General features: G+C 49.9%; 1 protein-coding gene across 3 annotated transcripts in view; it reads left to right on the forward strand.

Annotated features, from left to right (window-relative positions):
* Clmn (calmin) overlaps positions 1 to 13,119 on the forward strand; it is a 102,144-nt gene that overhangs the window by 72,700 nt on the left and 16,325 nt on the right. For all 3 annotated transcript variants that reach the window (XM_075948626.1, XM_075948627.1, XM_075948625.1), the window contains exons 3-7: positions 919 to 1,014; positions 3,635 to 3,718; positions 8,628 to 8,720; positions 9,830 to 10,020; positions 12,317 to 12,510. In XM_075948626.1, the coding sequence (XP_075804741.1) occupies positions 919 to 1,014; positions 3,635 to 3,718; positions 8,628 to 8,720; positions 9,830 to 10,020; positions 12,317 to 12,510 (658 nt within the window). The remainder of the gene's footprint in view (positions 1 to 918; positions 1,015 to 3,634; positions 3,719 to 8,627; positions 8,721 to 9,829; positions 10,021 to 12,316; positions 12,511 to 13,119) is intronic.

The following is a 13,119-nucleotide window of genomic DNA, read 5'->3' on the forward strand; positions in this document are numbered from 1 at the left end:
ATTGTCCCTGAGGGTTCATGAAGCATCCAATCACTCTCTTAACCTGGACAAAAGGTAAGGGGAAATTCTCGCCAAGGCCGCAGGAGCTCAAGAATGCAGGCTTCTGACCCATTGGATCTCCATTGCATTCATTCCTACTGTTCAAGGCCAGATGCAAGACACTGGATTTTACCAAATAGCTATTTGATGATCACCCAGCCTCCTAGCTCCTCCCTTTCCCCAAATCAAAACTGAGTGTTTGCACTAGGTAATTTTCCATAAGCCGTAACAGAAGTCGTGTGTGTGTGTGTGTGTGTGTGTGTGTGTGTGCATCTGTGTATCTGTGTGTGTGTGTTATTTTGATGTATGTAGATCGGTAGAATATGCGTGCCTGTGAAGGCCAGAGGTTAACCTCAGTTGTGTTTTCTAGAAGCCACCCCCCTTGTTTTTTTGTAGATAGCATCCCTTACTGGGTGGGACTGGGGCTCACTGATTCAGCAAAGCTGGTTGACCAACAAGCTTCAGGGGTCCTCCTGTGTCAACCTCTCTCCATTGGGATAACAGCTGTCTATGTGGGCACTGGAGGCTTGAACCCAGGTCCTCATGCCGGTACAGCAGCGGATACTTATCAACTGAGCTATCATCACCCTGGACCCCAAATTCCCTTATGCTTTGGAAACATATGGGACATGCCATTTCTTACTCTCCTCAGACAGAAGCCTGATTGTGATCCAGCCTTGGGGTCTGAGATCTCATGTTAGGGGGTCCTCCAAAGCCTCTTAATTCGTTCCTTTATACAGCTCTCATGCCAAGCAGTCCTACACCTGCTGGCCAGAGGTCCCTTCCAGGGCTTCTGGCTCTCAGGTGATCCTTCTGCCTGCAAGTTTCTCTCTTGACCACCCAGGTCACTAACGGGTTTCTTTTCCTCCTGTCCTACAGTGTGACCCACCTCTAGAAGTTACGGACCTATTCGTTGATATTCAAGATGGCAAAATCCTAATGGCTTTGCTAGAAGTCCTCTCCGGGCGAAATCTGGTATGTGTGTTGGGGAAAGTACAAAAGGAAGTACTTCATAGGCTTCGTCTTCATCTGGGCATCAACTTCGCATCACTGTGACAAAGTGCCCAAGTCAACTGTTTAAAGGAAGAAGGGTTTGTTTGGGCTCGTGGGTTTGGAAGTGGCTATGGCCACTTGGTCCTGTTGCTTTGGGCCTGAGGAAAGACAGAACATCACATGAATGTGTAGCAGGGAAGCTTCTTCTTTCATGACAGCAGAAAGAAAGGGACCAGGGATTCCAACGTTATTCTCAAGGGCACACCTCAAAAGACCTGACTTCCTCCCACCAAGCCCCACCCCCTAAAGGTTCCATCAACAGCCAGTTGCCACATAGGTTGGTGTGTATCAGCCAGCAGCACTGGAGTCTTAGTGTGTAGATATTGGGGGAACATCCCAGATGTAACCATGACATCGGGAAATAAATGTATGCACACATCTAGACAGAGTGTACCTCAGCTTCAGGAAATGCTGGAGGGTGACATCCTTTATCATGTGAAGTGTGGGACTGGCGGGATGGCTCAGTAGCTAAGAACACTTCCTACTCCTACAGAGGACTTGAGTTCTGTTTCCAGCCCCGACGTCACACAGTCACAATGGCCTCTAACTCCAGCTCCAGAAGGTCCCAGTATTCTTCTCTGTCCTCTGAGGCCACTTGCACACATGTGACACATATGCACAAATAAATTTAAAATAAATAGAGTGATATGAGAGCTGGAGAGATGGCTCAGCGGTTAAAGAACACTGGCTGCTGTTGCAGAGGACCCAGGTTCGATTCTCAGCACCACATGGCAGCTCACAACCATTTGTCACTCTAGTTCAAGGCCACTCTGATGCCCTTTTGTGGCCTCTGCAGACACTACACACACATCGTACACATGCATACATGCACTCATATACATAAAATAAAAATAAGTGAATCTTAAAATGAGTTACATATGAACATATGTAACTGAGTAGTATCTTTTTCTCTTAATATTTTATTACTGTGTATTTGTGCACACATGTGTGGAAAGGGCACACATGTAATAGTATGTAGTGGATATGTAGAGGTCAGAGGACAGCCTGTGATGGTTCAGAATTGGAACCGAAGGATCAAGTTACCGGACTAAGCATTGTGTTAACCGGAGTTATGGCTGAGACTTAGGGAAAACCATCCATGGTTGTTGGCTAAGAAGAGGTAACTTTTCAATGCTGGGAACACCCGTTAGTGTTGTAACCAAAACATTCCCAGGCATTGTCAGATGTACCTCCTCTTCCCCCACAAGGTGGCCAATGATCCAGTCCAAGATGCCTGTCACAGGGGCTGGGAAATGACTCCGCAGCCAACAGAGATTATGGTTCTCACAGAGGGCTGGATTTGGATTCCCAGGATCTACACCAGGTGGCTTACAACCACTTCCACTGGCATCTGCACCTGTGCACGCATGCCCATATAGACAACAATAAAATCTTCCTTCTTTTAGATGCCAGATGTGTTTAAGTTGAGAAACTGGCTCCATCTTGAGTGTTTGATTTGACCTTGGTAGCCCTTTGTGCCTGTCTGCACATGCGGTGACAGATACCACACAACACAGCCCACGCTGGCCCTGGACCTGACTTTAAAAGCATGGCTTCTTGCCTGGCACGATGGCACACTCCTTTAGTCCTGGCACTCGGGAGGCAGAGGCAGGTGGATCTCTGTGAGATTGAGGCCAGCCTGGGCTGCATGGTGAGTTCCAGGACAGCCAGGGCTGCACAGGGAAACAATGTCTCGAAAACCAGCCAACCAAGCATACAAACAGCGCTACTCCGAAATGCATGGTAGAGGCCTGTCATCCCCATTCATACTCAGGAAGTAAAAGATGCCGTTGAGTGCACTCAGGCCTGGAAGCTATTCACAGCGGGCTGAGGCATTCTTGGCAGGTCTTAGTCAAGCTGCAGGGGCCCCCAAAAGCCTTGTAAGAAAGCACACTTCAGCCCCTTGTTCTGTGTTCCCGGTAGACGGACTCCCACTTTGAAGCCAGGGCACATGGCAACAACCTCCATGGCCTTGACCTTTGGCCCTGCAGCTCAGCAAAGCTGAGTCCTCTACTGCCCGTCAGTAGAGCACAGTAGGTCCTTTCTGGTGGAACTGGCAGGTGTGTGCTCTGGAGATGAGCTCGCTGTGCTCTCTCTCTGGCAGGAATGGAGCTCCAATCTGCAGCTGGCTGTTGTGCATCCTCCCCAAAGCCCCAGCTGCAAAAGTTCTTAGCCAGAAACCAGCCATGTCTGCTGCTGCTGGGAAGCTGAGCCAAGCCTTGACGAGGACAGCAAGCTCGCTTTCCTAAGCAAAGAGTCACATGTGCTATGAGAGCATGTTACTGCAGATCCCTAGAGAGGGGGAGGGCTGGAAAAAACACTGGACACATTTGTCCCGTGTGGAGATTCCCTCTTCCCCAGCTCCAGTGAGTAAAGTGCCAGGATCCCAGTGTCACAGGCATTTGGATGTCTCCTCTGTGGGTGTTTTCAACACCATCACTAACCTTCTCCAAAGAGCAAGCGATAAATGAAAGTCACTGTGGTCCTGGGCGCTTGCTGTCTTGCTGGCGCCTGCTTAGTGGTGTCTTCTCTTGTTTTTCAGCTGCATGAATACAAATCCTCATCACATCGTATTTTTCGGTTGAACAACATAGCAAAAGCACTTAAGTTTCTGGAAGATAGCAATGTAAGTGTTTGAAGCCCGTCCATCTCGGCAACGCCAGCTTGCCCTGGGGAGAAAGGGCAGAATTTTCAAGTTTGGTGTTGTGTTGAGGGGTGTGTGGAAAGACTTAAAAGTGGAAATAGCCAGCCCCTCCTGAGCTTAGGATGAAGGGATGTCACTCGGAGAAGCTACGTTCTAGGATGTGGCCCCAATGTCCTGCCCATCTTATTTGTGCCTATGGATAGGATAGGCAGTCCGCGAGAAGACTGGCAGCTGTTTGTTTTCTAGAGTTTTGGGGTTGATTGCTAGACTGTACATAGCCTTGAGGACATGGCGGTCAGTGTGGCAGAGGAAAAGGCAGCAGCTTGGCTCTGTCATAGAGATTTCTGGATCTGCATTTGGAACTGTTTCTTGTCCTTCACAGGTGGGAAGGGGAGGCCCAGGGCTGACAACCCTAAAGCCCCCTCTCACTAGGTTTGTTTCTGGACTGATCTGGGTAAAAAGTCTTCAGCTTGTCTGACCTGTTGACACAGAATGAAGTATTACCCCAAGATGTGTCTCCTTTGGGGTTCTGTGTGTAAGACAGGCAGCTGTGTGCTATCTCAGCAGAAAGGGAACCGGGTGAGGGATGTCCAGTAGCTCATGAAGGAACCCAGGGAGTCTGAGATGGAGCCTGGGGAAAGCCTGGATCATCTCAGAATCCGCTGAAGGGCGGGAAGAGGTATGACCCTGCTCTCCTGCCCTGCTGCTTCCAGCTGCGCTCAGGGAGTCTGGGAAGATGCCCACCACTGCAGCGTCATCTGAGCCACAGCCCAGAGGCAAGTGGAATGGGGAGCGCATTCACCACCACAGAGGAGGTGGGCTCTGTCTCCCAGTCACCACACAGTAGAGAAAGTCCTAGACGTGAAAGGTTCAGAGCATGGTGACCACAAAACACTCCGGTGTACCTTTGGTATCAGAGCCTAAAGATGGAAGCAGACCAATAATTTATCAGCACTCCCGAGGAATATGACTTGTTTGTAAAAAATAATTTGGCGCTGGAGTGTGTGATGGCGTAGGACCTCAAGCACAGGGTACAGAGTGACAGAGGCGGAGAGACATGAAGAGCGCTTCCTGCATGATTCCGTCCATGTGAAATTTCCATGATGCAGAAACGGCTTTAGAGGCAGGACATCAGCGGTGGCTTAGGTCTGGGGGAGGCAGAGGGATGCAGGATGATGCTTGGTAGGTCCAGAAATCACAACTGTGGTCCACGGTCTGCTGCAGTGGTGCTCACACAAGTCGGCAAACGCATCAAACCCACTGAACCGAATGCTCTTAGTGGGAGGCTTGAACGATGTCAGCCTCAACGCAGTGAAGCCGTTTAAAACACAAGCCCTTCCTAGCTTCACCTAAGGGCTCCCTCTTTGGGCTCAGGGACACTGTCAGCCATTACTTGAGCAAGGATCAGCTTTGCCTTAGTGTGACTAGGCCTCAGTTTCCAATCCTGACCTCCCCACTCAACTCTAGGGACTGTGGGGAAGTCATATACCTCTCTAAATAGAAGGATCCGAAAGAGATCTTTCTTCAGAGGGCTGTGGAGGAAGTAGTGTGCCCACCCCCGTTAAGGGCTGGGCGGGCATTTTCTGCCACTTCCCTGGGTGACTAACTTGTGACGCCGCTCACCCGTGTTCCATCGTTAGCATTTACTTTCCTGAAGCAGTGTCTCCTCTGAACTTCTGAGGAGATGGGTGAGGTCTTCGAGCAACTGCCTAGGTTACCCCTTCCCCTTCTGCCTTAGTTGACTGTGACATGGTCTCCTACTGTTAATGCCACACAGGTGAGCCTGGTCACAGTTACCCAGGCACGCCATAGGCTTTCATCTGAGTGTCTTTGTGGGCCTGGGCTATACCTAGCATTGGGGAGATTCAGGTAATAAGTTATGTAAGATGCCCATTAGCCCTGGAGATGGTTGGGGTCCAGAAGAAAGAGCGCTCACATAGGCAACATACACTCCAGGGCATGAAGTTCACATAGGCAACATACACTCCAGGGCATGAAAAGGGCCTCAGCCCCACAGAGATGGGGCTATGTGGACTGAGGAGCTGCATGGGGGAGGGGCGGTGTTCCTGCCATGGTACCATGGGACAGCATGGCTGAGACTGAGAAGACCTGGCCTCCTGTACTCCACGTGTGAGCCTTTTCCAGGCTGTCTGCTCTAGCAGCAGCTTGGAGCACTGACCCCATCTTCCCTTTTATTAATATTTTATAACAACGTTTAGAAGTATCCCAACAAGGATGCTTGTTGGCTCAGTCCCTCGTTGGTTCCATTTCCTAGGAGGAAGCTGGTGATGGAGAGGGGGCAGGATAACATCCCAGAGGCATGCTGTGTCCCATTCCCAGAATACACAGAATTACTTAGGGAGCCTTATTTGTCCTGCTTTGTGCCACTGCCTGGATTCCAGGAGGAGCAGGCCTCAGTGGCTCTGCTGGACCCTTGGGGGCAGTGCCCAGAGCTGGGAAGTAGGTGCAGACAGCAACCCAACCTGCTGTTCTGGAGTCCCAGGACCAGCCAGCATGCACCCTTCCTTCCCTCCCTTCAACTGTGGGTTGCAGATAACCTCATTATAAGACCAGCTCTGGAACCTCCACTAAGTTACTCAGGCCAAGCCTTGGTTTTGCCACCTCAGAAATGGGGACATTGAGAGCATTGATGGAACTAACTTGGGAAGCCCAATGCTCATTGTCATGAAAGCTCCCAAGTCAGCTCTCTCTCTAAACCTGCTGGCTCCCAGAACATAAAGGATGATCGCATAACCCAGTAGACTCATCGGTATTCAATGTGGCAGAACAGGCTGGGTTAGGGGGAAGAGGAGGGGGCACTGTCCCTGGAGATCTGAAAAGTGGTGATTCTATCGTCTGGCCATCCCCAAGAATGGAAGAAGGCTCTTTCCTCCAAGGGGGGCTCCACACTGAGGATGAGGATGGCAGTCCCTTAAGCACTTGTGGTTCACTGGACTGGAATGGTTTATAACCTGCAAACCAGAGGATGTTTTCAGAAGGGACGTGGGGCTAGGAGAGCAGACAAGAGAGCCTCAACAAGTGATTGGTTATGTGGGGCAAGTGATGGCCGAGGAGCACGGACTGAATGTTGGCCCTGAGTTTGATGGCTTATGTTCCTCTCAGTATTGACAACTTCCTTCCTGGCCTCCAGTCTGCCGGCGATGAGCCCGTGTTGTCTCAATTACCTTCTTGGCAGCGATTGTGAACGGCCCGTCAACTAGGGAGCTGGGCAGTCAGCCTCAATTAGGCTACCCCAGGCCTAACTGGGGTTGTCAGAGCCCCCAATAAACCGATAAGATCAGAGACCTAAGCCAGATCAGTTTAACAACCCATGATGGAGAGGGAGAGAGGAGAGAGAAACTGCTGGATGACAATGTCTCTATGTTTTTCCTCCCCCAAGTGTCCTAGGATGAAGTTTGCAGTGTGGGTTTTGAAAGGTTGCTCTGATTAGCTCTCTTCATCCCCCTTGCCCCTGAAGACAGCTATGTACATTTGGGAAGTGTTGCTCAATGAGGAGAGGAAAATGGAAGAGAGACCTATCCAGCCTGCATGGGCTCGCTCACCGCACTCACTCCGTGGCTCTTTCCAGAGAGGTTGGCAGAAGGCTGAAACGCAGAATCAGATGCTGTTCACAGAATGAAATGCTGGCTGTAGGCGCTCTCCCTCCATCCTGAGCCCACACAGGAAACCCTATGTGTGTTAAAATGCAGAATAGGCTTGGTTAAGGTTCAAACACATGCTGCTTAAGATGACCTGAGTTCTGATACTTAATAGCTAAAACTTGTATAAAAAATACAGGTGCAGTGGTTTGTGTCTGCACTTCCATTTCCCCCCCAACCCCAGGGGGCAAATGGGGACAGAGACAGGAGGACACCTACAGCTCAGTGTGGCCAAATCAGTGAGTTCCAGGTCCATGAGAGACTTTGACTTAAAACACCAAATCAGGCAGAGAGCCCAGCATGGTGATACACACCTTTAGTTCCTGTACTTGGGAAACAGAAGCAGACTGATCTCTGAGTTCAAGGACAGCCTGGTCTACAGAGCAAGTTGTAGGCCAACCATTGCAGCATAGTGAGGCCCTGTCTCAAAAAGATACATAAGATAAGATAAAGTAAGTAAGTAAATAAAAATTTAAAAACGCCATGGAGCCTGTTAGAGGAAGACAGGACAGCAGCCTCTAGCCTCCGCCTGCACAGATGCGAAGTGCAGACTGTGGGTGTCAGGGACTTGAACCTCCCTGACTACGTCCTTGGGATGCTGCAGGTTCACAGGCTGCAGGTAGCCTTAGGGGTTCATCGGGAACATCTTTGCATGGTCAGACACAGGTGAAATAAACGAGCCACCTCCGGACAGTTTCTCAGGCTGGCGTGTAGAGCATTCTGTAGAGATGCAGAGTCCCTTGCTGTGATGGGCTCACTATTTCTCTTTCTGACGGCTGATGTTGGTGCCCTGAGTTGGTCAAGGGGGTTTGGTGGTATTCGTGTGACATACAGGCTTCCTGGGCTATTGCCCTCCCTTTTTGGAAGAGAATGGTGGAAAGTTTGCACACTCTATGGCTCTGGGCAGATTGTATTTATCTGGGCATGTCAGTGCATGCCCTCCTGACACCTGACACACAGCGGTAATGGAAGTGTCTACATGATAGGCTTGTGGTTGGGGTAAACTGTCTCCGTCCTCATAAGTGCTTATAAAACTTTAGAGTGGCGTCCACCCACGGTAAGCACTGTATGTTTTTATCGAATACGGTTTTACATATTGGGTGTCCCCCAAGAGGTTGTCTTTGGCAATGACAAATAGCACTGTGCAGTCAGCAGCGTCAGGCCTTGGGTGGTGGTGGAGGTGGTAGATCAGACTCCTTGGGGTTTTGCGTTCATCGACTACTTCTTTCCAGGTCAAGCTGGTTAGCATCGATGCAGCAGAAATAGCGGATGGCAACCCCTCGCTGGTTCTCGGGTTGATATGGAACATCATTCTCTTCTTCCAGGTAAACCCGCTATTCTCTGGCACGTGGTTGTCATATTGAACGTTGCTCTAACCACAGAACAGCACGCACACATCGAGGGACATCATAAGGCTTAGTTTCCATGGAGTCAGACTTGGCCATTTTCTGAGTGAGAATCAAGAAGTGGAGACTGAGGTTCATGGTTTAGATATAAAGGCGGTCCACAAGGGGAAGGTTTCCAGGGGTGTTAGGGCTGCTGTTGTCCAGAGAGGTGCATGCACAAGCACTATTTGAAGCTATGAATCCCTTTCTGTCTAAGCCTTAAACTTGAGCCTAGGTTCCCACATCTGCAAATGCAGCAGTGGTCACAAGACATGCTCCATGTGAGAGATTTGCACAGGACTCGGTCACTCTAACCTGACTTCCTGAGAGATGCCGGGAACATCAGGAAATGTGTTAAATGCCTTAAATCCACCCCAGAGCTTCCTTTGCTCATTCAGTAAACATCTGTTGAGTTTCTTCAGTATTGCAGATGCTAGAAAGACAGGACTCTGTCGTCTTGGGGGCAAAGATACGTGGATGCTGTATTACTAGAGGATGTGGGTCACAACTGAGGTGTGAGCAGGGCTTTGTAAGAGCTCTGAGCAGGGACAGCTAACATAAGTGGATGACCAGAATGAGGAAAACACGAGGAAGTGACCAGATAGTGTTTTGCAGTGTGGATAGGAGTGTGCACTGAGCGATGCTTCTCAGATGTTCTGTGCATACGAATTGCAGGTACATGGTGCTGAGATGCTGTCTGAATTTGTAGAGCAGGCCTGAGCTTCTGTTTTCCCCACATGTCAATGCTGGAGAAAGGGACAGCCAGCAACAGGCCCAGAGTGAACAGGGACAGTGAAGCCTGAAGAAGCATGATGCATTCTGGGAGTGCCAGGCTATAGGGGAACAGAGAGAGTGTGGTCAAAAGAAGGGTGTGTGTGCCTAGGCTGGTGATAGCCACGGGAATCTCAGGAGAAGCTTCTCATATACTGAGAACCAGGTCTACACAACCTGGACTCTCCAACCAGGGTCTCGTGGATGCAGGTCAGAGTGACCTACTGGCCAGGGGTCCCTTATGAATCACTGGGTCTGATTTGCCCTTTCCTCTCTAGATAAAGGAGCTCACAGGCAACCTCAGCAGGAGTTCCCCATCTTCCAGCTTGTCACCTGGCTCGGGGGGCACAGACTCCGACTCCTCCTACCCACCCACCCCCACCACAGAGAGGAGTATGGCGGTATCAGTGAAAGACCAGAGGAAGGCCATCAAGACCCTGCTGGCGTGGGTGCAGCGGAAAACAAGAAAGTAAGCTGTCATCTACCCCTGCCCACCTATCGCCGGCCCACCGGTGTCCACCATGGGTACACCCCACCCCATAAGGCTGTTTCCAGGCCCAGGGAGTGGTACACATGGACCTGGGTGGGTAAGGTGCGTCAAACTCCATCTGCCAAGGTGCTAGGTATCCACGGGTCCTATGATTCACACAAGCCATCAGAACAGGGATGTGATGTGCTTTTCCAGTTTGTGTGTGGTGTGTGCATGTAAGCGTATGGGGCACGCACACACATGAGCATGTAGAGGCCAGAGCAAGCATCAGGGGTCTTCTTCTACTGCTCTCCATATTATTCTCTTAAGACAGAGTTTTGCCAGGCAGTGGTGGCGCACGCCTTTAATCCCAGCACTTGGGAGGCAGAGGCAGGTGGACCTCTATAAGTTCAAAAAAACAAGACAGAGTCTTACACTAAATAAGAAGCTTGCCATTTCCACTAGGCTGGCCAGCAAACTCCTGGCATCCTCCGATCTCTGCTCCCCAGGGACAGGCTTACATACACTGGCAGCTGTGCCTGGATTTTTGTGTGTGCACTGGGGATTCAAACTCAGGTCCCCAGCTTTGTGCAGTCAGCACTCTTCCTATTTTCTAAGCCTGGTTATAGCAGTCTTCTATCAGGTTTTTTACTGGCAGATCTTGGGCCTTAGTCAGAGGTGCCAAGTTAGTGTAGAGGAAGCCACACCCACTCGGAGACATCTCAGCTCATCTGTGTACAACCTAGGTGGTAGTTGCTGGTACCTCACTTACTTGTTCAAGCTTCCCCTGTTGAGTGGCCTTCCAAGACAGTTGTGACAGAACTGGGGAGAGCAGCTGTACCTCTCCTGACAGCCACTTCATACATTTCTGCACACCTCCCGGGGGCTGGGAAGAGGCTAGACCTTTGGGGAATTGAAGGAGGGAGTTGAGTGTAAACGATTAGAATAGGTTACTATGAAAAGACAGGAAATGTTTAAAAATAAATCAAGCCAAAGAGTTCATTGCCGGGGCCAGTGCGAGTGTGAAAGAGAGTAGGCAGCTGGGGAGATGGGAGTGTTCTATGGCCCCACTGTGGCTACCCGTGCGTCCCTGCACTTGGGCAAGTGCATGTGGCAGCTGGTGACTTTGGCTTGGTTGACAGTCCTACTGAAGATTGTCTGGGTGCCTGGCTGTGAGAATGTACTCTGATCAGGTAGGTCACTGGGCCAAGGCTGGCACGAGCTCTGCCTAGGGAGTTTGCGACCTGTTAGGGGTCGGTGTGAAGCTTCTACATTGGAAGCATTTGGAAGGTGTTACATTTTTGTTAATTCCATGAGCATAATAAGACATGAAAGGATGGAGTCTAAAGAGAACCCGCACCTGGCATCATTCTCTTTCGAAGTTACGGCTTTCGGGCCGGGGAGATGGCTCGGTGATTAAAACACTTGCTGGGTGAGCCTGAGGAAGAATGTTCATATTTACAGCGTCTACAGGCTCGGCAGCCCGTCTGTAATACTAGAGCTCAGAGGACTATGGAGTGATCCCCAGGGCAGATTGGCTAGCCAGGCTAACCACATCAGTATGCTCCGGGTTCAAGCAAGAGACCTTGCCTCGGTGAATACAATGGAGGACAATTAAGAAAGACTCCTTGATGTTGGTCTCAAGCTTTCCCACATGTGCCCCTCCCCCACATGCAAACACACACACACACACACACACACACACACACACACGAGGGAAAAAGGTTGTGATTTTATGTATCTTCATGGTGCTGCTGGCTGACACTCATCGTGTGCCTTTTGTATTCCTGCTCCACACACCAAGTTCTGCTTTAGATGAGGCCATTCTTGTGGGAACTTCACCCTTCCCAATCACAGTACCCCACAAGGTCATCCTGTGTTCACTCTGTTTTCTAACTAAAGTGTTAGAGGCTCAGAAAGGGTCTGCGCCCAGTCAAGGTCACTGAGGCAGAAGCATGGAGGGACAGCTGAGATAGGCACTTGGATCTTCCTGGCTCTGTCTGTAATAGAGCACATCCCCCTGTGCCCGCTTTCCATCGTCATGTGATGTGTGCAGCGTATTTAGAGACTTGGGAACCAAGGGTCTGGCTGCCTTTTGGGATAATGTGTACCTCCTGCTCCATTGGAAGATTCTCAGGGTGGCCCTTGTGATGGTCAGGGCCGGGGTGTCTTCGCAGGGTGGCACAGAACAACACCTAGCCCTCTCAGGTCAGCTAGTGAGGCTGCTGCGTGCAGACCTCCTCGTCAGGCTCCTTTCCTGATCTGGGTGGTTGCTATCCTTGCTACTTTCCATCAGGTATGGTGTGGCGGTCCAGGACTTTGCGGGCAGCTGGAGGAGTGGGATGGCTTTCCTGGCTGTCATCAAAGCCATTGATCCCAGCCTGGTGGACATGAAGCAGGCTCTGGAAGATTCCACCCGGGAGAATCTGGAGAAGGCCTTCAGGATTGCACACGATACCTTACACATCCCTAGGCTCCTGGAGCCGGAAGGTACAGTGACCTCTCTGTCCTTTAGTTATTATTATTACAAATGTGCCATCTGCTCTTTCAGGTAGAAAACTCAGAAAATAAAAATAAAAGCCTAATGAAGAAAAAAATATTTTTTATGTTATAGTCTTTTTTCTGTGCATCTAATTATAATATCATTACATAATTGGTATCATTTAGGATATATATAATTTTATCTCTTTTTTCACTCATCAAATGTAATATCGATATTTAGCAAGTATATTTCTATAATCTCCTGGTTATATATTTATATTGGCTGCATAGTACCTGTAGGACCTCCGTATTTGAGTCACTGAGGTTACTTCAGAAGTGACCCTTTCAGGGGGGTTGAAGGCATAGCTCAGTGGCAAGCGTGAGGCCATGGCTTAGATCTCCAATTCAGTAGATGGAAGAAAGAAGGGAGAAAAGGAAGGAGAGAGAAAGAATAAAGGGAGGAAGAGAAGGGAAGCAGGAAGGATCATTTTTTAATACCACATGACCGTAAACATCTTACTTACCCAACATGCCTTTGCCTATACCTCCAGGACCAGTTCCCACCTGCAGAATGACAGAGTTAGGGGAGTACACTCCTTTCGAAGGTGCGCGACTCTG

This window comes from Microtus pennsylvanicus, chromosome 14 (assembly GCF_037038515.1).
Source record: "Microtus pennsylvanicus isolate mMicPen1 chromosome 14, mMicPen1.hap1, whole genome shotgun sequence".
Taxonomy (NCBI): domain Eukaryota; kingdom Metazoa; phylum Chordata; class Mammalia; order Rodentia; family Cricetidae; genus Microtus; species Microtus pennsylvanicus.